This window comes from Manihot esculenta, chromosome 14 (genome assembly GCF_001659605.2).
Source record: "Manihot esculenta cultivar AM560-2 chromosome 14, M.esculenta_v8, whole genome shotgun sequence".
NCBI classification, from domain to species: domain Eukaryota; kingdom Viridiplantae; phylum Streptophyta; class Magnoliopsida; order Malpighiales; family Euphorbiaceae; genus Manihot; species Manihot esculenta.
In genome coordinates, this window is record NC_035174.2 from 7954475 (window position 1) to 7979943 (window position 25469).

A 25469-nucleotide genomic window follows, 5' to 3' on the forward strand; every position below is an offset into this window, starting at 1 on the left:
GAGGTACCTATATGGATGAAAGTATAAATACCCTTACCCTCGTTGAAAACGGAATGAAAATTATTCAGCTTGATAACTCTCTGCAACCCTCCAATCTTAAGCATTCCAAACACTTCAAATCCAGAAGAATTATACCCTTCATTTATTCTCACATATTTACTATCCTTAATCTTTAATCTAACCAACGTGTCTAGATCCGTAGATTTTTTAGTTATCAAAACCCTAAAAGTAAAAGATCTTTTTAAGTATTAAAGAAAGGGGTATATAGATTCACTGCAGAAGGATACAAACTAATCCTTTCAAGAAATAAATAAATAAAATCCCAATAATCCAAAAAGTAAACAAGTGTAGCTAGGTTGGAATGAGAATATGTCATTTTTTTTCATACCTTAATTGGAGAATGCCAAATTGTCCAATAAAAAGTATAGATATATATATGGAAATTCTTACATTGACCAAATATAATGGAGTTTGATCAATCTCTCCCTCAATTCACAATTGACAAATCTGACCCATTTTCACGTAGAAAATGCAATTCACTTGTTGATGCGTGTACTCTTCATATCCTCTATATTGGTATGCAATGGCTACAGACCAGTGGAGGACTAATTAATTAGTCAATTAAATTTAATTAATTCTAAAGTATACAATTTGGCAAAATGGGTTGGCATTAATCATCAGTTATAATAGAATTTACATGAAATTCAATATTATTAATTGTTATAAAAAAAAAAATCATTGCACATAGCATATTATAAAATTTTTTCCATGTAAATCAAGCTCACTATATTTGAATATTTTTAAATTTTAATTATTAATTTAAATATTTGACATAAAATAGAGTATATTTATATATGAAGAAAAATACAAAGGAAGCATGCAGTAGGAAATAGGTGGTTGTTATTAAATAGTATGATGAATGGACATGATAGGCTAGAAATGAATATATAAATAAGACCTGTAAGGAAAGGAAAGAACAAATTCTTATAGCTAGTACTATATTCTATAAGCTGTACTCTATAGATTTTGTTTTTCTTCTTCAAGAAGGACTAGGTTATGAGGTATTATATATAATATATCCAGCTAGAGCTAGGGTTTTGGATGGATGGATGGAATAAGTTAGGCAGAAATGCAATGCAGCAAGATATAATGCCTGGGCACCTAAAAAGAAAAATCATGTACGTAAAAAATTTTGAGCTAATGGAAGTCAGAATCCAAAAAAAAAAGAAGAAATGAAGTGACCTCCCACTCAAAAAAAGAGCAAAAGAAAAATATTAAAATTAGGAAACTAGCTAGACAGAGTCTGATATATACCAGTATGAGTTGCCTATGAAAGATTTGAGAACTTCAAACTGTAAGATTCAAAACAAAGCTGGACATCACTAATAAAAAAGATAAAAAGGGGAAACTTGCATGCTTGAGGAAGCTTCAATTATAGCAAATTTTACAGAGACATGGTTGATTGAACCTCACTGACCATTGTTGCTCACACTGTATCTCTCTTTTTAACAACATTTGGCATCTTAATTTTAATGCATACTCTTTTTCTTTTTTTTTTTCCCAGAAGAGTGATGGAAAGAAATTAGACAGGCTCTGGTAGATTTGGTACATCATTGTATTGATACCAAAAAAAAAAAGATTTCACTGACAATCTGAACCCAAAATGTTAGTGGCAACATTTCATTTTACTCAATCTATTAATTTTATCTTTTTTTTTTAATATTGCGGAGAGTATTCTCGTGAAATTTAATAATTTTATAAAATTTAATGAAACTAAATTAAAAGAAGAATCGGTGTGATGTGTAATGTGATAGTATTTTAAATTAAAATTTCTTCGAGAGCGTGTTTTATAGATCAATTTTTTAAATTCTACATTTATTGTGGAGTGTATAAAAGTAATTAAAAATTTTATTAAAATGTTTATGATTTTTTATAACAATTTAGTTTTATCTCTAAATCTAAGTATATATTTTATCTCTAACATGAAAATAAATTGAAATTATGGATGTGAGTGCTAATAGTTGTATAATAACTCATAAGACTAGATATTATGCCTCTAAATTGACTTTAACGAATAATATTTTAAAAAATTTGTGCTTTAAATTTATATATACTAAATTAATAGACTTATGTTTCTTTAATAGTAAAATAAATTATATAATATATTATATTATTGACTATTTTATATACCAATAAAAATAATTATATAAATTTTGTCAAACGCTTAGAATATATGACTTACAATCCATTAACCGTTATTAGTGTAACACCAACTAAAAGAGGTTCTGCTTGTCTTGGAAGACACGGGATTCCCACGTCAAGAAACTGTAAGTTAAAGGCTTCATTTGTTTAATAAAAAATATTTTCAATATTTTTTAACATTTTGCGTATTAAAAAAATAATAATAAAAAATTAAATCATTTTCCGAAAAAATTACTTCTATTTATAAAAAAGTCACATTAAAATTTTTATATACAAATATATTAATATATTTTATGCTTTAATTTAAAATTAAATAATAAAAAATAAATTAATTTATTGAAAGATATTTTTCCTATTTTCCACAAACCAATATCTTAATTAAGTCCGAACTATTTAAATTGGGCCAATGAAAAAGGTTTATTTAAATTGAACCAATATCTTAATTGTATTGCTACCTAACATTAAACAAAATAGGCTCTTAGGAAATGAAAATTTGTCTAAAAATTTATTTACTTTTTAATTAATGTAAATGGATCAAATTTTGAAGTGATTTATCAAGCTGACTCTAAATTAAATTTCTATTTTATGAATTATTTAAGTTCAGTTAAAATCATTTAATCAAAGGACATCAATCCAAGGACAACTCATGACAATATTAATGGCTTCCAATATCTACTCACAGAAATTCTTGAAATTATCTGCCCTAAGACGCTAATGCATTTTCTATGGTGATATTTCACCTTCAAGTTCTAAACTAAATTTCTAAATGCTTGACTTCTACTTCAAGGGTCCTGATTAGTTCCCTGGCAATCAGATTTGTGGTATCATCCAACTAGCAAGCACATCTTTTCAGTTTCTAGCAAAACCAGTATTTTAAAATGGATCATCCAAAGACAAGAACCAGTTTCCACTGCAAAGACTTCCAGTACGCATATCTGTAAATATTCTTACAAACATCTGATCCTAAATACAGTTCTCAAACTAGCAAACTCTAGCCATTAAAGGATAGCGCTTGAAAGAAGTCTAAAAAGGAAGAGAAAAAGCATAGTTTTAAGTTGACAAGTTGCACATTTCATGGAGCTTGAAGAGTTTGCTCAACCCGTGTTTCTCATCCCAGCAGCTATCCCATTTATGGTAATGAGCAGGGCATCTCTGAGCTTATTGTTGTCATCATCACTTCTAAGCCTCTTTAGAATCTCCACCTGCAACATGTTCATGGGATTGAGATAAGGAAGTCTGCTCTCTATAAGCCGCCTCAGGCTCCGGTTGTTCTCGGATAGTTTCTCATGCCCACTAACCACCAACACATACTTTTCTGTTGTTAAGAGTTCCCTTCTGAGTGCAGCCCCAAGCTCTCGCCTGCTCTCAGATACAAGCACTTCATCGTAGTGCTTGGCTATAGGGATGTCTGCCTTTCCTAAAACCATCTCTATAAGATCTATAGTGGATTGGAAGAAAGGCCATTCTTCGTACATTGCCTTCAAGTCTTCCGTAAATCCCTTCTCACAAGCACCCTTTAGACCGGCTCCAACTCCAAGCCAAGCAGGAAGCACAAATCTGGTTTGAGTCCATGCAAATACCCATGGAATGGCACGAAGATGCCCAATCCCAGTTGAGCTCTTTCTTCTTGTTGGCCGGCTTCCTATGTTAAGAAAGCCAAGCTCAGCCTGGGGAGTAGCCTCATGAAAGTAAGCAAGGAATTCTGGATTATCGTAGACAGTACTCCTGTAATTTTCGCAACAGATTTTTGAAATCTCCTCCATGACATTGCACCATTTTTTTTCTCGAGGTGGAAGCGGGGGACACAGGGTTGCTAGCAGCACTGCAGTTGTGTATATCTCTAGCTGTCTTACAGCAGTATGTGGGAGCCCAAACTTGGCCTGTACCATTTCTCCTTGCTCAGTTGACCTCAGAGTACCCTGCCAATTGAATTCACATTTAACATGGAAAATTAGTAACACTTTTTTTCCGTTTCAAAAAAAAAAAATCATTAACTCAGTTCATGGAAATTAATGATAGTTCATTTCAGCTAAGAAACTTAAAATACTGCTAGGTTTGAAACAAATGGCACAATAATAATAATAATAAAATCTTATTCACCACGAAAACAACACTATTACTGTCTAAGCAAGCAGAAGGGAGACGTGGGAAAGAGGGAAACTAACTGACAAACGGTTTCCATGAAGCGCTGATGCATAAACTCACCATTACTGAACCAGGTGGTTGGGATTGTATGGCAAGATATGTGGGACCACCACCTCGACCAATACTCCCTCCACGTCCATGGAATAGAGTTACTTTGATACCATATTCATTGCATGCTGCAACAACATCCTCCTGTGCCTTGTAAAGTTCCCATGCAGCTGTGAAGCGCCCAGCATCTTTACCAGAATCAGAATATCCAACCATCACCTAGCCACAAATGTTGTTGTAAGCTCCAGAAATTTCCATAAGAAACCTACTGAAATCAATTTAGAAAACAAAAAACAGCTTTATGAAATAAAAAATACCTCTTGATGTCCATTATGGTTCTTAATGATGTGTTCCCGGTACCAACCAATGGATAGCAATTTTCTGATCACCGAACCAGCCCCTCTCAGGTCCTTCACAGTTTCAAACAATGGCACCACTCGCAGTCTGTTCCAATATGTATCTCATAAGAATATATACTGAAGATGATGCAATAGGAACAAAGGACATGCACTTCTCTATTTATCATCCCAGCTAAGTATTTTATGGCAAGCAGAAGAGACCAAGTAGATTATCAATCAAGTTATGTAATGGTTTTATATAGTTTGTAAAAAATAAAAAGATAATTAAATAAATAAATGACAAACCCTCATGACAGGATGTCATGTCCAAAAATATATCAAACATTGGTGCAGCATCAGCAAAAGAAGAAAGGAAAGCAGCCTTCAGAATGAAATGGCTTCGATGATTTTTACCGATGCATGTTTAACTATGAGTAAATAATCATAGATACAAAATATTAGAAAAACCAGCGGCACACTTTCACATTTGCCAATAATAGGAATCATTCTACTTCTGCAAATCCCAAAAGCATATATCGCCAGAATTATACCAGGAAATTGCTTTGTTTCTGTTGCTAATCATACATGTGGCACAATTTTAAATGTCACAGGAAATTTATGACAGTACTTTTAACAAACATGCGCATATTTAAATGAATGTGTTGCTAAGTACATGACAGTGAACATATCTGAAAAAACCGTTTGCTCAGAGCACTTCAAAAAGAAATTTGTACTCACGTTCCACCAGGACATGGTCTCCCCAACTCACCACTAACAGCAAGCCGGGCATCCTTCTGCAGAAGCTCCACAGCAAGGACATCACTTGCCTGTCAAACAGAAAGTTCTAGTCAACATTACTGTAGATTCTTCTTGATAAAAGACTGGATAAGTAATGTGATGTTCAAATTGAGGGCAAAAATTTACTATTGTCCACAAAAAAACAAATGGATTTATAAGAATCAGTAGCAGCGGCTGATCATACATTGGATGCCATAGAAATCACATAAGCTCCAAGTGAATCACTTCCCAGCTCAGCAGCAACTCGAAAAGAATCCAAAACTTCTTTAACATCAGGAGCAACCTTCAAAGTTCAAAGAGACAATCAAGTAAAGGAAAACATGTCCATTAAATAAATGCTTGGAAGAGAATAGCAAAATATTTTTGGTTCATGACACATGATACAAGGAGCCTTTGCAACAATCTCAAGAAAGTAAATACCCTACTCTTTTAGTTTAACATTATAAACTGTCTAAACATGTTACCTCAATAGTAGGAGGAACCAGTGGTCGCTTCCCTTTCAGTTCTCTTGTTAGAAACTCTAGTTTCTTTTCTTCATCCCACTCACTATACATTCCCATGTCCAAATATTTCGTTATTGCATCTAGTGTTTCAGCATGTCTTCCAGATTCCTAATAAATTGCAAAAACTTCAGTAGAAGTCGCTTCACATAAGCATATATATGATGAATAGCCACAAACAAGATGCACCTGGCGCAAGTCTAGCTTCATTAATACCATCCCAAAGGTAGCAACTCTTCTGATCAGATCAGCCAACCGACCATCAGCCAGAACCCCAGCTCCACATGATTGCTGAAAAAATTGATTACTGAACAATCAATTTAAACTAAAACCATTGGAGTTCCCCCTCACTCAATTACTACTATTGTTTGTAGGAGAGATATTGCCACAAGAATGCATGAGATATTACCAGAGACTCGTAGCATAGAAGCAATGGTTCTAATAATTGCTCTGTTGTTTCATAGTAATCCCATGGATCATGTTCACAAGGAAGATCTTCAAGAAGAAGTTCCAACCGTCTTCTTGTCCTTGTAAGCTGATATCAGAAATCATAGCACAGCAAACATAAATTCACCATCATATAGTAAATAGAGTAAATGGAATTACAAGCCTTATCCTGTGTCAAATAACAATAGTAAAGCAAATGAGTACAGCTGAATAAATTTGAAACTAAACCAGTTAATGTATTGATTAGTAACCCTTAGATGATAGAAGCTTCTCCTTTTTTTTTCCAAGTTCATTTTGATCTGACTGGTTCTCAACCCACTTAGATAAATCCAGTACCACTAATCTAAAGCTCACTTGTTTCTTAATTGAGGAAGATGGCATAAACGAACAGCACCTTAATTTGGCAGAATTTAGTTTTATCCTTATCTCAAACTCTTCCCAATATCACTAGTCCTTCCCCACATCATTAAATCAATCAGCACCACATTTTACAATAAAAACTTGACAGCCAACATAAAAAATTGAGCCTCCCAATCAAAACATCAAAGATTTTCCACAAACATATATATTTATATCCACATTATTCAGATCATTTAAATTTGGAAGACTTTTTTTTTAATTGGCATTTGGAACATAATGCTTTACAGTGGTAAGCAGAATTTGGTTCAAACCAAAAAATTCAACTGAACTGATTAATTTCAATTTTTTCTGTTCGATTTTAAAGTTAATTCGTTTCAGGTTGGTTTTATTTTTTATATTTCTAAGTTATTTTGGTTCAGTTCAGTGTTTAAAGCAAAATTTTCAGTAAAACTGAACTGAATCAAGATTTTTCAGAACCTGGGTTTATAGTTTTAGGGATATTTAATCAAATGCCCATCCACTGTGCCACGATACCTCTGTCTTTCTATATTTTCTCTTCTTGCTTCTTTTCCCTACTGCACTTTGAAGATTCTTCCCCACTGTTGCATCTTGAATACTCTCCCCCCCACTCCCACCCCACCTTTTTCCTTTGCTGCAATCACCAATTCCTTATACATTTTTCCTCATTAAGTATCCTTTTATTTCATGGAAAATCAACATCTTCTGACATTTTGGAACACTTAGAAAAATTAGTCAATAGAAAATATTATTTTGGTACAAGACAAAACTGCTATTTTTAAATAAAAAGATTTCTTCTTTTCAAAGTAGAAATCATTTTCTAAACTTTGGAATTGTATTATTACCACTAAACTTTCCATACATAGATTTATTATCACCCTTTTTTTAATATTACAACCAAATTATGGAAAATAAGTTATTTTCCTAAAAAATATTTTCCACTTACAAGTTATTTTTACAGAAACAAAAGGAGCCTAAATCTCATTTTGAAAACCCCTTTTTATTTCTCTATCATTAGAATTACATATCTATCTTACCATTACCAAGCTATAATTATCCAAATTGTAAAAAGTCAGACCCCCCACATTATATTGCTGCATGATAAATCTAGGGCTTAGATTGCTGTGATTCGGTGTGAAGTAATGCCTAGGGTTCATTACCACTGATAGCAAGCCACCCTGAACATGGAGTGATTGGGAGTTGTTGGGTGTTGGCAAGGGCATGAGAGAATCTAGGCAGCCAATGAGATTCGGGATGAGGACTCCCATGAGGGAAGCTCAAACTTGTTAGTGAGACCTCAAGAATAATTTTATATCTCTAACACACGTCTGCATGTGAATTTCCACTTGGCTTGAAGCGTGAAGAAGCATAGATCCTCTTTTCCTTGTACTGAAATGATATGAAATCTAGACTTTTTTGTCTAAGAGGCTCTTATGTCATATCAAGAGACTACTAAACCTAAAAGTTCAAAGCTTGTAGGTGAGAGCATCAAGAATAGTTTTATATATCTAACAATCTCCCAATAAGCATACAGAGGTAGCAACTCTAGTTGTGCACTCCATGTTATTCAAACCAAATTCTTTTAAAAACTAGAAGCTAAAGGGGCGTATAATTTTTATGCTCATTCACACTACTTCTAATAAATAAAGGACTTTAACTTTCCAAATTATGAATGTATTTATCATGAATTAAAATTAAAATACTCCGAGTAAAGAGGTGCTAACTTCTTTTTCTTTTTTGGCATTTTGTCCCAGTTTTCACAGAATTCAACAGTAATACCTTTGAAAGAATTTCCATATCAAACTGAAATTTTTGAAAAAGCTTGACATTGATCAACGAATGAACCTTTTCTGGAAGGGGAACCAACTTTATTGCACAAGCCATAGAATTTTTAATAATAGCCTTACTTCTAGTGAATGGTATATATTCTCAAAGAATCAAAATTACAGTATGCCTATCTTTTGTAATAATTGACAACTTAGAAGGAGCAGAAACAAGGAATACCTTATCTTTCACATTGCCAAGAACAATTCTGTAAGGAGCAATTCCAGGACGTTGAGGCAGACTTGGCTCCAGAAGCTTCTGGAAGCTGGATCTTCCTATCTTAGATTCTGCAAATAGTTTCCTCTGAGCAATTAGTTGACTAGAGGTGAAAGATCCCCGAGGAGTCCCAGAAGAGGGAGGACCACTGGAGTTGGCAAGACTTCCATTTGGGAATGATTTGCGTGAACCCTGAGTAGAATCCTGGAATGAAGATTCTGAATTTGAAGAACCCAGGGCATCCTGTCATTAATACAGCAAGAGAAAGAAGAATAAAAAACAGTAAAAAAAACTTGAATTATAATGCTGATCATTAGAAAAAGAAACACCTAAGTAGAAGCAAGAGCTTGGTTCACCTGATGATTCAAGGGCATGTAATCAGTCCCTGGAAGTTCCAATTTGGGATACTGAGATCCACCAGTATTGCAATCTAAGCAAAGTCATAAAGTGCAATAAAGGAATTATAGAACCAGATGGCAATTGCATCACATATTAGACAACAAATGACTTGAGAACGTATTTGCATAGTCACTCAACATAGAGGAGCAGCAGAATGGAATCATGTTGAGGGCTTGGCACAACATGCAACTGGTTAAATAAGTACAAAAATTTTCTTGGTCAAATTTCTAGTTTTCTTCAAATCCTTCAGGGGGTCCAAAAAGAGGATAACAGCATTAAATAAAGATCTTGGAAAATAAGCATTATGATTTAATAACTTCATAAATTGAGGTATTCTCAAGTTTCTGTGACATTAATTATTAAATTTAAAAGAAACAAAATTAATGGTGATACTGACTTCAGGCAAGCCATAGTTATTTAGACAAGTCTGATGCTTCATACAGGAAATCTGCCAAACCAATTTTCTTTACCAGTGCAAGCAGGAAGGTCAGCTGTAGCTGGAAGTTGAGTAGGAAGAGCTGGAGTTTGTTGGCCATGAGGCTTTATTTGACTTCTAGTCATGGGTTGATTCCAATTCTCATACCGATCCTCTGATGAAGTTTCTGTACAGGAAATTGATCCAACATCAGAACCTTATAGGGAGACATAGTTGCAAGCGATAGCTTCATGAAAACCAACAGAGTTCCATTCACCCATAAATAATTTAAAGCCATTCCATTATTAGATTTGTATCAGGAAGGTACATTAAAATAAATCATACACAATTGCATATAATTTCTTCACAGTTTGTTTCATCTTAACTCCAAAGTATTTTGACAAAAAGTAGACTCATTTTAGTTTTATTAGTCCCAACCTGGCACTAACTATCAATGATGACCATTCACCCATAAACCCCCAATCTAGTTCAGGCACAACCAACTCCTTGCACAATTTTTCCTACAACCATCTATAAACTTTGCAGGCTGGCTACAGAAGCTCACGTTCAAGTAAATTTATCCTCACATAAACAGGGAATAGTCTGGAGAGATACTGAAAACCAGGAAAACATTATTATGCCAACCATTGAAAGGAAAACTGGCATAAACTAACCATTGGACCAGGTTCTCTGCAGATTACGTACTTAAAACTTATCAGACACAACAAGAAAAAGCAGAAAGTTTCCAAAGCTATCCTACTGAATATTAAGCAAGAGAAAGGTGACAACATCATGCTTTTCAAAATGTTACAAAAATCATAATGCTGCAATTCCACCCAAAAGAACAAAAGATCAGAAAGAGACAGAGAGACAGAAGCACATGCAATTTCTTTATCCAGCAACAAGAAATTAGACAAACTCAATGAGGAACTACATTTATATCATGCCACAATTAGTAGCAGTGACAACCAAAAACCAGTAAAAAAACAAACACTGGACATAAAATAAGCATATATCCCCACTATATAATTTCTCAGCAATTACATCTGTTATTTTTGTACTCCAAAAAACATCTTCATTTGACCACCATTTCTCACAAAATATTGTTCAATTATGAAATCAAATTATGACAAGACAATAATACTGAGAGCACACTAATTAACCTGTATATTAAGGTTTTGCTAAATAGATGGTGCACCTAAGAACAACTTTTACATCAATTATTTTATAGGCTCCAGTTCGTTTGGTATCTCTTTATGCATTTACTCAATCACCTATTGGCAAGGGCTTTTTTCACAAATTTCAAGTGAATTCCTTCAGAGATTGTATACAAATTTAAACATGCCAGTGGCCCAAACCTTCTAATAGAATGTCATTTGCCACTTTTAACATCCTATCACTGCACTGATTCATGGATAGTTCGAATCTTAGGCTATCAACTTCCCGAATGTACAGGTCAACGGCCATCCACCTAGACAAAAGAGAAACATCTCGTGTGACCTGAAACAATAAAATGAAGACTCATTATGCAACTGAAAGAATCAAAGGGATATGAAAGTAAAATACCTGAAAACATACAAAAACGTGAGAACAAAGCACACTGCAATGCCAGAGTTCTTTGGGGTGCAAAATACGGGATTCTTCAATTCATCAGTAAAAAGGACATGTAATGCTGATGGTGCATCAAGGACAACATTTCAAGGTGAAGTTAATTTCATTCAAAAGAACCTGTAGATTTAAAGGATTGACTCTCATACAATTTGCAAACCATAAATTATTAACATGCCTTAGACAAAAAATAATAGCATAACATGCTACAGTTACTCGAACAAGGCCTTAAACTTGTTTCCTAATTTCCCGCCAATGTTTCCATAAAATCAGCATGTCTTTCACATGTACAAAAGATAAGTGGTGAAATGGCATACGTTTCCTTCATTCCACAAAGATATGATAGCTTTCCTTTTTCATCATTTGTCCTGAATTTATGCCTCTTTCTGTTTGAGATGATAATTTATAAATTAGTTTCCTAATATAACCCTGTTTAATATGCATTGGAAAAGCAAAATCTATTAGTTCCAAGAATAACTAAGTAACAAAACAATTTGAGTTTGAGAGTATATTATGAAAAACAATATGATATTCATAGCTTTATTAATCCACAAGAAAATAACTACAGCCTATTTTTGTAGAATATAGAGAGTAATTAATTGCAAGTAAATTAAAAATACTAAGTAACAATAAAATGCTTATCTAATATCCTTCAAAGACCTAGAAAATAATTATGTAGGCAATTTTTTCTAGAAAACAATAATTAAATAAAAAGGATTTTATGTTTACCACTTTTCCATTTTCATTTGATATTCTAAGACCAAAAACAATGCCTATCCTATAAAGATGTTATAGTAATATCATAAAAGGCTAAGCGAGCCCATCATCCACATGTACTATTTATTACTTAAATTAATGAACCAAATATATCGAGATCCTACCCACAGCAAAGTTATAGATAACTTTTCACCCATGTAAGATTTGTTATTGACTAGCAAGCCACAGAATAGAAATTTAAGGGCATCACCTTTGCCGTCACATTGGGATTTCCATCTCTATCACCCCCCATCCAAGACCCAAACTTTATTGGTGTGCAAGTTAATGGAAGTGGCTTTCCTGTATGCTAATAGTGGAAAAAGAAATGAGAAAAATAGCGACAATGAAACAGCAGTCAGAATCATGTATGAGAATGAGAAAGGTGCAACATCCTTGCACGCATCCAACCGACCTACCAGCAACAAAACATAAAATTGCAACAAACCTTCTTTAGGGCATTGCTGACACGTCGTAAATAATGAGGTACAGCTTTCCACAGGGACTGCTCAACAATGTTCAAGCCTGAAATATTTAAACATTACAATAATCAGTCCCTCCTAGAGAGAGAGAGAGAGAGAGAGAGAGAGAGAGAACACAGCAAAGCCCCAGAGCAGTAACGTCTTATTTAAAATCCAATGCTTACCAGCCCTAGCTTCATCCACTGGTGTAGGTTTATGGCGCCTGAGCTCGTCTGTCTGCCATATTGAAGTAATCTCTCTCACCTGCAAGTGTAATAGCGAACTGTGAACCGTCTTTCGACCAAGAAAAACAAACTGTTAACTGTCAACCATAAAAACCTCAGAGAGATAGCTTTCCATTTTATTTTACAATCCTCACACTTTTCAGTGGCTTTTGTGATAGATTTAGATGTTAAAAGATGGGAACTCTACCAGATCTTCAATCAGCATTTCTCTATCTTCATGAGTAAGATCAGGTCGGTCATTGTAATCTAAAAGATGCTGCAAGAAGGATCAGGTTATATTCAGAAACAAGATACTAACACAGCATCTAATTCTAAGATTATCATGATGTTAATTGACAGCAATTATATGAAAAACTTACAGCAATTCTAATGTGCTTATATTGCAATGTACGACGATTAATTTGAGTAGGATGTGCAGTAAGAACAATTTCAACCTCCTGCGACAGCAATAATTTGTCAAGTAAATATCTAGCACAAAAATACTAAATAGTTACTAATTGCATAGCTTGGAATCAAATCTTATTGTTGTTGTTGTTGTCATTAATAATTGCATAACAAGGTCACACTTAAACTTGCAATTGCATGATGCCGATATGATCCATTTAATTGCTAAGAACACTTTAGAAAATTCTGCAACATAAGTTCCAATAAATGAAATCCAATGCAATTATTTAGCTAATTTGAGATACTCTTGTATGTTTCAGAAACCTGAACCACATAAATTGTATTTGGGAATCTCATTTACTGCCTCAATTCTCAACATATGTAACCAGCCAAACCATGCCCCTAAGGGGGGGGGGGGGGGGGAACAGAGCAAAAGTACCAGTTCAAACAAACCTGCTTGCAGACTGTGTTATAAAGCTCCTCTGGAGAAACTTCACCCTGTAATAGCTGATTAAAAATGTCATCACAAGATTTTGATAGATGGGTCATACTTCGAGCCTTTCGAACCCTGAAGAATGCAAAATTTTTCTGCAATGTATCAACTTCTCTAGAAAGGTTTTCATTTCCATATTTAAAACTGAACTAGAACAGAGAAGAGGAAGAAATGGAAATTAAAGGCTATTCAGGTGACTAACTCCCTAGTGGTTAGTAGAATGCAAATCGTTTCTGGGAATTTTCTTTTCTTTCCTCCTACCATCTAAGAAGTAAAAGAGCATTAGTTCATTATGTCTTAATATCAAAAGAAAAAATAAAAGACTAAAAAAACATCACTACTTTCCTTTGTCTGAGCAACACTAGAAGCACAATGCATTGACAGTGATGTAAGTTACTGTTTTCAAGTAAGCCTTCAATCTTTTGACAATTTGAGGACAGCAAATTACCAATATGACATTGAAACATAAAATAAATGAATTGATTAAATAGGCATGCTAAGGGAAAAATTACAACAGCAAACAGAAATTACCTGTGATGGGTCTCAGCAATTCCCATCAAATTAAGGTAATGGCTAAACGCACGAGCGAGAGTCACGGCTTCCTCTAGTGTCATCTTTGACATCTCCGACGCCAGCTGCTTCTCTAGCAGTTCAGCCGTATCCTCTATCCCTGCCACTCTCATATTACACGCACTCTGTACAATAAGAAAAGCCCCACGTAAATTTTCAACCAATATCAATATACTTTACTCCCTTTTGCCTATCAAGGAAATGCAGAAATGTCCATCAAATGCAAGAAAAATGAGTTGTTTTACAGATTTCATATCTTGTGATAAAAAATATCAGTCCATGTTCTAAACAAATTCAACATTAAAGTTCTTCAGTCCCTAACTGAGCACACTAAAAGCAAATTAAAGGGAATCCAAGATGCTGAATCTACTAGAAAAAGCTCAGAATACATTCATCAAAAATCCAATTAACCATTTAGCTACTTTTTTCCACGTATGTAGTTTTGTTATTATTACTTCTAATTTCTTAGTATCCAAACAGACAACATATACACACACCAAAAAGAAAGGCGCCCAAACTTGATGAATATCCAGCATCAATTAAAATTGAAATATATTCTCAACATAAAAAAATTTTGTATTACAAAAACTCAAAACGCATATTTATTTTCACAATGATTTCCCACCGCTTCCGCTTTCTCAACGATGAAAACGAAACTAACCATGCAAAGCCAAATAACAGTGACGACAGTATCCATGGACTTTAGCCAAACACATCAAAAACCCAAAAATCAAAAACGATTTTAACATATCGGCAAAGTGACTTTTCTCACAGAAGAAGTGAATAACAACTTGAGAAGAAAACAAGAGACGAAATCGAAATTTAAATAAAACCTGAGCCAGGATCCGAATCCTTTCAAGTTTCTCCATAAATCTGCCTCCAACTTCTCTCTGCAACACATCGTTTAGCAGATTCCCAAGCAGCTTACAGTCATCATCAAAGCTTTGAAATGATATTTCCTCAGCTATATCATCTGTTGTATCCGTCATTGTATCAGAAGAAAAAAAGAAGACTCAACAGTCAACACTAAAACAGAGCACCTAAGCACACAACAGAAACAAAATCCCAGATTGACAATCTAACTACAGAGAAAGAAAAAGTAGAAAAATAGTATTTTCGTTTTATACGAGGGAGAGAGCAAAATGGGGGAAGATGAAGGTGGCCGTGCTAATGGAGTACACATAAAAAGAGAGAGAGTCTCCTTTGTAATTTTGTTTGTACGAAAACGTCTGTTAAATGCAGGGCCCAGTGGCTTTTCACGGCCGAAGGAGAAGGCCAGATGAGCATTGCCACGTGGTGATCAGTGAGGTAGAGATACACGGTTTTGGGTTATCACGGTACTGAAACTATTGTGAGCTTGTGATACCCAGGAGTTTCCGGGAATTATTTTTGTTTTCATATTTTCCTGGAAAATATGCTTTTTCTATATGCACAATATTCTGCTACTGTTTGGCATCGCAGAAAATATATGGTATCTTTCCCAAGAGAATCTTTAGATCCCTCCCGCAGTATATTTGCTTTTCTATCATGTTGATACCATCAGATTTTTTTTTAGAAAAAAAAAAAAAAGAAAAGTATAATATTAATTAATTAAAAATAGAATGGTTTCTCATTGATTTAAAATTTAAATTACGTATTTATCTAAATAATTAATTACATTATCAACAGAATCAATCATCAAGTTTTCGTGAGTGATGTGTAAAGATTTAATTATGTTTCTATATAATTCTTAAAGCCCCTCCACTTTTCTCTTATTTCATTTCTACTTTCAATTGCTTCTCTTACACTGCTCTTCTGAAATAATTGAGATAATAACTAATGGCAAATAAAATATCTTTTATATTTCTATTGTTATTTAGACATTAACCACAATAATTAAAAATAATTTATTAAAATTTAAGATATTATTTATTTATGAATATATTAAATTTTATTATGATTAATGGATTGATTATTATATTTTTAAAATTAAATATTTAAATTTTTATATAATTATTCCGTTCAAATTAAAATTAATTCTATTAGTAAACCAATTACAGAAAAAATAAATATTTAAAATATTTAAAATACTCCTTTTCAATATAATAAAAATTTTATATTGTACAAACTATAATATAATTTTTAAATTTTAGTATAATTGATATATCAATTTTTAGATTTTTTAAATTAAATTTTTAAATTTTTTATATTTAATTTATTTAAATTATAATTTTTTTATTTATTAAATATATTAATTTAAAATTAATAGAGTGTCAAAATTTAAAAGTTACTTTGTACTATCTAAAAATAATTGAAATTATAAATATTTTTTAAAAAATTTTAAAATTATAAGTATTGAAATTTCTTAATAAATAAAAATTAAATAATAAAAAGTGTTATAAATTAATTAAATGAAATAATATAAATAAAAGTTAATTAAAATTTAAGTATTTTTTAAATATAAAATTAAAAATTAAAATATTTAAATTATAATAAATAAAGATATTAAGTGATTTAAGTGTATGATTTAAAAAATAAAGAAATTAATATATTAATTATATTAAAATTTAAGGTGTTAAGGACAGTTTATTTATTTAAAAAAATAATCAAGATATTTTTATATTTTTAACAGTAAAAATAAATAAATAATTTAAAATATTTAATTTTAAAATATAAATATTAATTTATTAATTATACTAAAATTTAAAACAAAAATATAATTTATTTTTATTTACTGTTGCAAGCTATATATAATTAATAGTTTATTGAAATATATATACATAAGATTAAAACTTTAATGGTTAATAAAATATATTTCACTTTTTAATGTAAATATTTTTTATTATATAAAAATAAATATTATAACTAATATAATTATTTTTATATTTATTTATTTTATAATTATAAATAATTTGTTAATATATAAAAAAATATTTCAATAAAAAATTTATATTCAATAAATATTAAAAATATAATATAACCAAATAAAAGAGAAAATCTTATGAAGAAAAAAATTTTTAAAATTAAAAGTGACTGAAAATATAGCTGATAGAGGCACCCGTCTTTTTAAATCTGTTATGCATCAGATATTTGACAACTTATCCGTAATACCTAAAATTTGATAATTAGATGGATAAAATTTGATATTTTTTAAATTTATTTAAATATATTTATTATTAGATTAAATAATATAATAATTTTTATATTTTTATTTATTTTAAAATAAATTTTAAATGTACATAAAAAAAGATTTTGAGCTATTTATCCTTTTATGTTTTTTTAATATAATATGATTTTAGCTAATAACTAAATTAAATTTTAGTTTTCTTTTTCTAATTATATTTATGGAAAAGTCTCTAAAGAACTAATAATAAAATTACATTGCATCAAATAATTAAAAATAAATAAATTATTTGATACATTCTTTTTATTCAAATCATAAATAAATTATTTTTTATATATGTTTAGAAAAATTAAAAAATTTTAATTTTAATTTTTAAAATTTTATGAAAATTAATTTTAAATTAAAAGTAAATCTTATCAAAATTATTAAAATTTTATAATAAATCATTTTATTTGAAACGGTTTGTATCAAAAAAGCAAGCGGCTTGAGCATCTCGTATCCGTGAAATTTTGGGAACGGAGATATTGTGATTTCCACTCACTTTTCTTTGTATGGTGTCACGGAGTTCTTCGCTGCTGCCGCCCAACGAATCATCCGGCATCAATTGTGATTCTATTGCTTTCTTTAAAGATTATCATGAGTTTTTTTTATTTTTTTAAAAGGTTTCTTTTAGAAATTATTAACACCATTATATAATTCTATTAATTTAAGATAAAAAGTTTAAAATTTTTATTTTTCTAATCCTAAAATATTATATAAACAACTTAATTATGATCATTCATAGACACACCTACATGCAATTAATTTTTTTTTATATCAGTTATAATTTTAAATTAAAAAAATTAAAAAAAATTGCAAGGCTGCTAAATTAATAAAGTTGAGAAGGGAGATGGGTCCCACGGAGTCTCAATCAAAGAAATTGAGGGCCCAAACGCATAAGCTCTCAGCTAACTTTCATTTTTGCAGCATTTATAAAATGATAAGAACAGTGTGTGATATTTGGACGTACACACAGCAACAACTGGGGGGCCTGGGTGGGCCAGCCCTAATTTTGTCTTATTGATATCAAACACGTTGACACTTGCAGACCCACATACACTGATTGTTATCAACGTGTATAAATCTCCAAATCCAAATGGGTTTTATTAATTAATTATCATCCAGCAGTGGCAGTGGGGTTCCACTTCCCTGATAAACCTTTTCGTTGTAATTTGACGTCGTTTTCACAAGAAATGAATATCCAGCTATCAGGAATTATAATGGAAATTACATGTCTCAAATTGGACGAGACTTGCTGCCACTTGCCTTATCACACTAGACACTGGCTTTGGATATCTCAGTGTCTGGTCTTTTAGGATCCATGTAGAGGCGTTTTACCTATGTGGATAAAACTGCTTGGATTCCGCCACAGAATTGGCTCGCTCTCTCTGCCTTCCTTAGATTGGAAGTTGGAAGCACGCAACGATGAATGGTGATGAAGAAGGTCAGGAAACCAGTCTAGTCATGTCCCATAGCTGACAAATTTCTCCCCCAAAAGAAGCCAAAACTTGTTTTCAGGAGTGCGAATTGATTGTGATTACATACCAATTGATATATTAAAATCCGCAATTTTAGAGTATGTAGTGCAAGAATTAAAGTGAGATGTCATAAATTTTTTATTTTTTAATTAAATGTTTTGAATTTAAATTTTATATATAAAACTTAGAAAGCAGTTTGCATAAGTGTTCAAATTAATCGAGTACATGGTTAAAGAAGTGTATGTTAGTATTAGTGTTAGTGAGTAATGGCATTGCAGTGCCTAGTTTTATTATGGTGGAGTGGAGTATTACGTTGGAGTGGGACCCCAGTTACAAAGACTAAACCACTCGATGGCACAAACAAAACATGCCACAGAATATTCCTCCCCAGTAATTGATTATTATATGGAAATCAAATGACTTTTTTTAAGGAGATTCTCCAAATTTTTATATAAAATTTAGATTTTGAAAATAAAATTAATTATTAACTCATTAATTTTTTTATATTTAATGTAATAAAATAATAAATAAAAAGATTGAAGGGATAAAATTTAACCCATTTAATTTTTTTTAATAAAAAATAAAAACTTTATTAAATTTTAAAAACGATCAATTCAGAAATATAATTAGAAGAAATACAATTAAGAGGCTTAGAAAAAATTTCAATCAGACTCAGAATATTATGACTAATTTGAGCAAACGCATGAGCTATACCATTAGCAGACCTAAAAACAAAATTAATAAAAATAAAAATAATCTCCGAAATAAGAGACTTACAATAAAAAATAAAACCACTAAATGATGATAAATCCTCATAATTGGAATCAGTTATAACTCGAATCAAAAGTTGAGCGTCTAATTCTATAATAATCGAAAATTAACCATCATTCTTGAGCCGGTTTAAAGCTTCAGCATCAAAATTTAATTCATTTAATTTGATATAATATTATTTCAAATGTTGTATTAAGCGGAAATATAATGTAATGAATATACATTCATTAGAAGTCATATATTAATTTAATGTGAATTTTAATTTAAAATTAAATATAATAAAATTTTCTCTTTATTTTTTATATTTTATTAATTGAATTTAATCGATAACTACTAACTAGTAAAGATAATTTATTTTATCAAATTTTATTTATTAAAATTTTAATTAAATTTTATATAATATATTTGATAGAACTGAAAAATAAAACTATGTTGCCGATTAGTTTATTAAATAAAGTTGTGCAGAAATTTATCAAATTGTAAGAAATAAAGTAAGCTCAACTGCTATGCTCATATTAATAAAGTGAAAAGAAGAATCAGAGAATTATAATATTTATAACTCAAAAATAATTATTTAAGATAATAAAGTATTTTAGATAATAACATATATTTTATTTATGTAATTATTATATTTTATACCGTAAAATAACAGAGTTAATTATAATATTTTATAAAAATTCAATGATTCGATCAGTCTTTTAATAAAAAATTTCATCAATTAATCGATAAAAAATTTGATAATACAGACATAAAAAAGAGTTTGCTGAATCATAACTTCATATGTAAAAACCTTATCTCAATGAAAGAAAATATCAAATTGAAATCGATTTGAAATATCTGAAATTTTTTTTTTTATCTTATTAAGATTGAACCTTATCTAATTATATTCTTATCGTATAGTCTTATTTTGGAGTGCGAGCATATAACTTTTTTAAATAATTATTGTATAATATCAATATTTATTATGTGATTTTATTATTTAAACAACACTAAATTTTAAAAAGCAATTATCTACTTCATAAAATAAAAAATAAAATATGTATAATTAGTTAAAATTAAGAGTTTGATGATTAACCTGCATATCAATAATTTTAAAACTATATAAAAATTTAATTAAATTGGCAATAATAATTTTTTTAAATTATATATATATATATAATTCTATTTAAACTTAAAAAAGATGGAATGTTTGATCAAAATAAAGGCAATAATATTTTCAATGCTAATAATTGAGTTTTATAGATAATGCTTGAAAATTTCTTGAAAACTATGATTTAGACAGTTGATTTGATGTGAATAATAATTTCTGTATTTAATATTAATTAAAAAATTATTAATGGAAAATAATAATTTGCCATTGATTTAATAATAAGGAAATCACATTTTAAATATTAAGTACCAAGGTTTTTCAATTTTAAGTATTATTTAATTCATTCTATATCTGAGAAATTTTTCAATTTTTTCATTGTTGAGATTTTTAAACTTTTTATCGATAGTAATTAAAAATTAAAGCACAGGACAAACGTTTTTAACATCAATTTGCATTTATTAATAAATTATAAATAAAAAATATAGCTTTATGATAAATCTATTATAAAATTTACGAAATATAAAATTATTTAAAACAAAATAAGTCTGTCAATCAATAATTATTAATTAATTTAGACGTAAAATAATAAAAAACAAAGAAAATTAGATATATTATTATTTAAATAAATTAAAATTAAGTGATAAAATGAAACGATTCTCAAATTTAAGTAAATATGTATGAAAATTACTCTAATAATCTGTCAAAATTTAAACAATTCCATCACATTTAAAATGGCTAAAATTATTATTATTATTTTTTAAAAGGAAAAACAGAAGAAAGAACAAATAACTTGTAGAGAAAGACAGAAAGGTCAACGGGTAGCAGGCCCATTTCACTTGGATCAGTTTTGGGCCCTTCCCGGCGGTATCTCTCCCATCCTAGTTCTGTTCATTACGAGTTTTAACAACGTCAAACTAAAACCTGTGGTTCAAATTTTAATGTCTTATATTTTTAGTTCAGAACTCAGAGCATAAGGGTTATTCTGTCTTCAAAGATTTAATAAAAGCACAACTCTTTATTACCTTAAAAGAAATTTTAAAGTAGAACTCCTCTAGATTCCCAGAGCAAATAGAAATGAAAATGACTGGAATTTCATTTTCACCTCTTTAAAAATTGAATCTTTTTTGGCTTTCAGGCGAGAGGTTTGAGGAATGCGAGCAAGGGAGATGGAGGAGGAAACAGGTTTGAATATTTCCAAAATGGAATTTCTAACGGTTACCAACAACCTCTGTCTGGAGGAATCCACGAGAGATATTATTATACTTGTATTACGTATGTAATAATGAATTATTAAGAAATTGATGAATACCCTCAAATCCAAATATAATAAAGCAAATGAGTGGTGGATACCCTCAAATCAATGCATCAGCCAGAACTTGCAGATCATATGAACTTCACCGGACAGCTTCAAATGAAAATGAGTTTCATTGCTTGCAGTGACCAATAATCTACAATTGAACTTGTTCCTCTGAAGTTGTTGTCTCAGAGCACGCACACGGGAAGAAGTGGACCAGCAACATAGAGATGTTGAGTTAACAGGCAATAGAAGCAGAGTCAGACCAGTCCACCCGGACTGATCAGTAGCAGAGCTAGTGGCTTTGATTCTTTATTATGAAAGGCAGTGCTCTACACCAAGAAGCAATATTCCAATACTGAGCAGCATGAGCTCTGAAGGGTCACTGTATGGATTCTGATATTGATTCAGTGGTCCTAAAGCTCGTGAAGAAATTGAGTCCAAGGAGAAACGTGCCTAGTTTTCTTATCTGTCTCGAAGATAATCTTGCTGTTACCTTTAGTTGTTGGGTTTTGACTTCAGTTTGTTTTTGGGCAGCCAAACTGTACTTGTATTAATTTGTTTATTGTTCAAGGATGTTTGGTCTGGATTAACAATAATCAAGGGCTTCTCAGGAGTATCTAAGACCTGTATGAGATTTCATTAGTTGGTGGTTATAGATTATGGTTAGTTGATCCGTAGCTTTAGACGGTCCCATGATAATTTTTATAATAGTATGAGGTTTTACAATTAGTTCCATGTGGATCCATGGTCTGTCTAATCATGCTTCCTGAAAATTCAACCAAAATTGACTTGGTGAGATATTCTGCGGCGCATGTGGAGCATATGCAAAGTCTGTGAGACAAAATTCTCATATTGTCTCCACTCAGGACCTAGGGATCTACTACATCATTCAACATACCTAGAGATGATAATGGAGGACAGTGGCCACCCCATATCGCTAAAATCTATTATTTGGGGTGAAGTTTATCGGCTCAAAACGGCTATAGCCATCATGACAGGATCACTTGGTCATCATGTGAGAGCAACTGGTGGATTCCCATTGGACCTTTTGTTGTAGTTAGCAATTTTATTAAGTGATGTTTCAGTGCTTCAATTTTATAACCGAAACAACTCTGAATTCAGAAGCTTCTTTATAACCATAAATTACTTCTTGTGTCCCATTAGCTGCAGCTATCAGACTAATCATTCTCCAAAACCCAAAAAGGCATACGTAATATAGAAGAGGATTTAGATTTAGGAGGATGCAGAACACTAAGGTGGCTAGTGGTGGCTCATGGGTAGATGTGCATTAGTGCTTTTTTGGCAGCGCAGTGGCGTTGGTGTTGGTAGGAGGAGCATGAAAGGACTAAAGAGCAGTGTTGTGTTGGAGTGGCCCGGGTGGGTATGGTTGGTGTAGCCTTACCTGCCCTTAACCGATTCCAATGCAAGTCAGAGCAATCAGTCAAGCAAAGCCTCTCTCTCTCTCTCTCTCTCCATTCATCTCCTTATTTGGAGCTTCATCCCCACGCAGTGATTGAGAAATAACACAAGGCATTGTCCCCTTAGATTCCACTGTTGCTGCGTCCCCGTTTCGAAATCTCATCTCTTGTCTATTTCCATCTGCCTCTTTTCTCCTTGTTTATTGTCTTTAAGCTCCACAATTCTTTGTTTTCTGTTCAGTTAGGTGGGGCTGTTCACCTTACTTTTGTCAGGATTCTCTTTGCTAGGCCTTTCCTCTGTCCCACAAGGCTTACAAAAAGTCTATAGAAGCAAAGAATCAAATCACCCTCCACACAGCCACTATAATCTATATGCAAGGAAACACAACCAGAATCTCTATCTTTTGAAGAATTTGCTCTCTTTAGCCTTTTTCACCCCAGATGAAGACAATTATGGCCAAGACCCCTCACGACTCTTCTTTCTCTTTCTCCAGGAGGTATTTCAACTGGAGAAAAAAGGTTGTTGAAGTTGAAGATGATGATGAGGAAATCTTAACTTTCAACTCCTCCTCACATTTCTCTTGTGGGGAGGAGTTGAAAGATGATCAGGAATTTAGAATCTCGCTGCCCTCTGAAGAGATGCCTTCTGGAGTACGAGCACCCAGGAAAAAGCTTCCTATTGTAGCTGTTTCTAAGCTCCGATCAGCTCTTACTGTTTTCAGCAAAGGCCGACCAACATATCACTCAGGTCTAGGAACCAAATTGATAGGTACTCTTTTTGGGTATCGTCGGGGTCATGTCCATTTTGCACTCCAAGATGATGCCAAACTGAATCCAGCTTTCTTGATTGAGCTTGCAACGCCAACTAGTGTATTAGTCCGGGAAATGGCTTCTGGGTTAGTGAGAATTGCTTTAGAGTGTGAAAAAAAGCCACAGAAAAAAGCTGGAAAGTTGGTGGAGGAGCCTCTATGGAGGACTTATTGCAATGGCAAGAAATGTGGGTATGCAATGAAGCGTGAGTGTGGTCCTGAAGAGTGGAAGGTGTTGAAGGCTGTGGAGCCAATTTCAATGGGTGCTGGCGTGCTGCCGGGGAATGGAGCAGGGTCCGAAGGGGAACTCATGTATATGAGAGCCAGGTTTGAGAGAGTTGTGGGTTCAAAAGACTCGGAAGCATTTTACATGATGAATCCTGATGGGTCTGGAGGTCCTGAACTCAGTGTTTATTTGCTTAGAGTTTAGGTTTATTGCCAATAAGTGGGGAAGCATCAGCAATCCATCCATCCACTTTCATGGTGCTTTTTCTTTTGTGCTTCTGATGTTTTTTTTTTTTTTTGAACTTCATTTCGGTTTTTGGGATTAATAGTAGCTTATATCATGCTTAGTAATCTCTAGGAAATTTGGTGAAGCAGAACAAGAATGGTATGGTAGATGGGTGTGGGGTATAATTATGTATAGGTGAAGGAAATGGTTTCATAAAAGGATGGTGGAACTGGTTTAGCCTTTATGGGCAATGGATCTTGGCGCAGATGAGATTGCATTTATAAACCCTTCTTTTCTCCATTTAAAAGTCTCAACTACTTTAACATGGTTTGGTGGTTTGCCAGAAATTTTACATGAAACCTTTTCAGCCGGAGTAGAAAGGAAACTAACAATGGCAGATAAGAAATCTCACAAATATCATACATAAAGGTAAAATTTCTGGAGTAGAATGGCTTCTAGTGCAATAACATGTAGAACACATTTGGTGCCAGATTTCTGCTTTTCATTTCCTTATTACTGCATATATCCCCTTTAATTATGGACTGAAAAGGGGGGAATTAACAGAAGGGTAAAAGTTCAAATCCACAAGCTTATGAATTTGGAGTCAAACGAGGAAGAAAGACTCTAATATAATCCAAATATGTTTGTTTAATTGTTTCCACATCTTGAGCATTTCAAGGTGAAAATCCAATGCTACAGCTTTTTATTTTCTTTTGGGTTTATGTTATGTGATGAAATCGAAAGGAAAGCTATATATTTGCATTGAAAATGGTAAAAGAAAATTTTGAA

General features: G+C 32.0%; 2 protein-coding genes across 3 annotated transcripts; one reads left to right on the forward strand and one right to left on the reverse strand.

Moving 5' to 3' along the window:
* Positions 1 to 3094: 3094 nt before the first annotated feature.
* On the reverse strand, positions 3095 to 15536 carry LOC110600619 (phosphoenolpyruvate carboxylase 4). Its single transcript, XM_021737489.2, has 20 exons — positions 15058 to 15536; positions 14186 to 14349; positions 13615 to 13729; positions 13137 to 13214; positions 12965 to 13033; positions 12718 to 12796; positions 12520 to 12596; positions 12286 to 12381; positions 11069 to 11210; positions 9766 to 9897; positions 9253 to 9326; positions 8861 to 9139; positions 6441 to 6566; positions 6221 to 6322; positions 5996 to 6142; positions 5716 to 5814; positions 5472 to 5560; positions 4713 to 4839; positions 4408 to 4614; positions 3095 to 4121 (listed from the first exon to the last, which is right to left on the reverse strand). Exons 1-20 carry the CDS (start codon positions 15211 to 15213, stop codon positions 3297 to 3299), a joined length of 3183 nt encoding a protein of 1060 aa, XP_021593181.1. The 5' UTR covers positions 15214 to 15536; the 3' UTR covers positions 3095 to 3296.
* A 7626-nt stretch (positions 15537 to 23162) lies between these two features.
* On the forward strand, positions 23163 to 24987 carry LOC110631154 (protein MIZU-KUSSEI 1). 2 transcript variants are annotated; one of them, XM_043950149.1, is made up of 2 exons: positions 23163 to 23966; positions 24012 to 24987. In XM_043950149.1, the coding sequence occupies exons 1-2, from the start codon at positions 23862 to 23864 to the stop codon at positions 24657 to 24659; spliced, it is 753 nt and encodes a 250-aa protein (XP_043806084.1). In that variant the 5' UTR covers positions 23163 to 23861; the 3' UTR covers positions 24660 to 24987. The 2 variants fall into 2 exon arrangements, with proteins under 2 accessions (XP_043806084.1, XP_021634577.1); XM_021778885.2 differs by having other exon boundaries at positions 23170 to 24987.
* Positions 24988 to 25469: the final 482 nt, after the last annotated feature.